At 32.9% G+C, this 1,585-nt stretch overlaps 1 protein-coding gene across 1 annotated transcript; it reads left to right on the top strand.

Annotated features, from left to right (window-relative positions):
- Nucleotides 1–320: 320 nt before the first annotated feature.
- Nucleotides 321–1,585, top strand: LOC129875839 (uncharacterized). The gene is made up of 2 exons (XM_055951064.1): nt 321–457; nt 1,006–1,585. Exons 1-2 carry the CDS (start codon nt 321–323, stop codon nt 1,583–1,585), a joined length of 717 nt encoding a protein of 238 aa, XP_055807039.1.

The raw sequence follows: 1,585 nt of genomic DNA, 5'->3' as shown, positions 1-1,585 counted from the left end.
CATGAACTGAGAATCTTTTAGAAACAATGTTTCTACCTTTTTGAGATAGAGATAAAATTGATATACACTCTATCATTATTAGATTTCACTTATAAAATTTTATTAAATATATTATTATTGATGTTCGTATTAAATCAAAATCACAAATATGTGTGAAATTGAACATGTGTTTTCGTATATTTTTGTAATTGGAGGACGAGACTAATAACGTTCACGAAATCGACATAGAAGTTCTTCCTTCGATGCCTAAGTACAATGTTGGTACTGATTCTTGGACTAAGTGTGCACCTTTAGGAACTCCAAGGTTTAATTTTGCATGTATGGCTTCTAAAGATGGCAAAATTTATGTAGCTGGTGGACAAACAACATTTGATGGTGATAAGGGTACCGCTTTGGCTGAGGTTTATGATCCTGTCCTAAATGAATGGAAACAACTCCTTAACATGAGTACCATGAGGTACGGACGTTGAAGTGTATGATTATCTCATCAAATAATTTAAGTTATTATGAAGAGTATATTTTTAGTTATCTATGTTATATTTTGCCTCAAAATGAATTCTTCACGTGTAGATCCCTGGTTTTTTTTTCATGGACCAAATACGTGAAATACTTTTGGAATTTCACTACACAACAATCCAACAAAGGCCACAACAAAGAATTATTATTATCATCATTTTATTTTATTTTACAGATTTTAGCATGTATAATCATTGCATAATCTATGTATGTGTATATATATTATACAATTACTTATATACTTGTTATACATTGAGTATACACCATGATGGTTACAAATGGTACTTATGGCGTCAGGAGAGTGAAAATCTTAGGTACAGGGCTAAAAAAATTAAGAACCCTAAGTTTTTGCTTTTTTTATGGTAATGACTAACGAGATTTGATTGAAAATCTCTTTCGGATACTGATATCATGTATGTTGAGTCATGTAATCATCTTAACTAAAGATTATTAGTAAGAAAATTACTTGATTATATTATGTCTCAACAGATACAAATGTGTTGGTGTGTCTTGGCCAGGAAAATTTTATGTGGTTGGGGGATTCGCCAGAAGAGAAAATATTGATTATAATCAAGGACCCTATACTATGGAAAGAAGTTCGGCTGAGGTGTACGATCCAGAACACGACACGTGGGATTACGTGGCGAGGATGTGGAACCCAGATGTTCCACCTAATCAAATAGTGAATATTAATGGGAAGCTTTTTAGCTCAGGTGATTGCTTAAATACATGGAAGGGACAAATTGAGTCCTATGATGGGAAACACAATATATGGTACATTGTGGATGGTTCAAGTTCACCAATTTCTACATTAGATGACACACAAAATAATTGGCCAAATTTGGAAAGAATGTTTTGCACTATGGCTCCTATAGGGACAAAGTTGTACTTTTTGGCTGGTTATAGGATTATGTTGGGTGATAATTATATATCAAGAACAAGAAGTGAAGTACATGTTTTTGAAACAACAACAAATGGGAATGGATGGAGAAGTTTAATTGAACCGCTAGAGGAACAAGGGAAAAAAGAGCTTTGTAGCCATTCTTGTGTTATGAAATTGAATACTTGA

The sequence above is a fragment of the Solanum dulcamara genome, chromosome 12, assembly GCF_947179165.1.
Source record: "Solanum dulcamara chromosome 12, daSolDulc1.2, whole genome shotgun sequence".
NCBI classification, from domain to species: Eukaryota; Viridiplantae; Streptophyta; class Magnoliopsida; order Solanales; family Solanaceae; genus Solanum; species Solanum dulcamara.
This window is presented reverse-complemented; position numbering and strand designations above follow the sequence as displayed.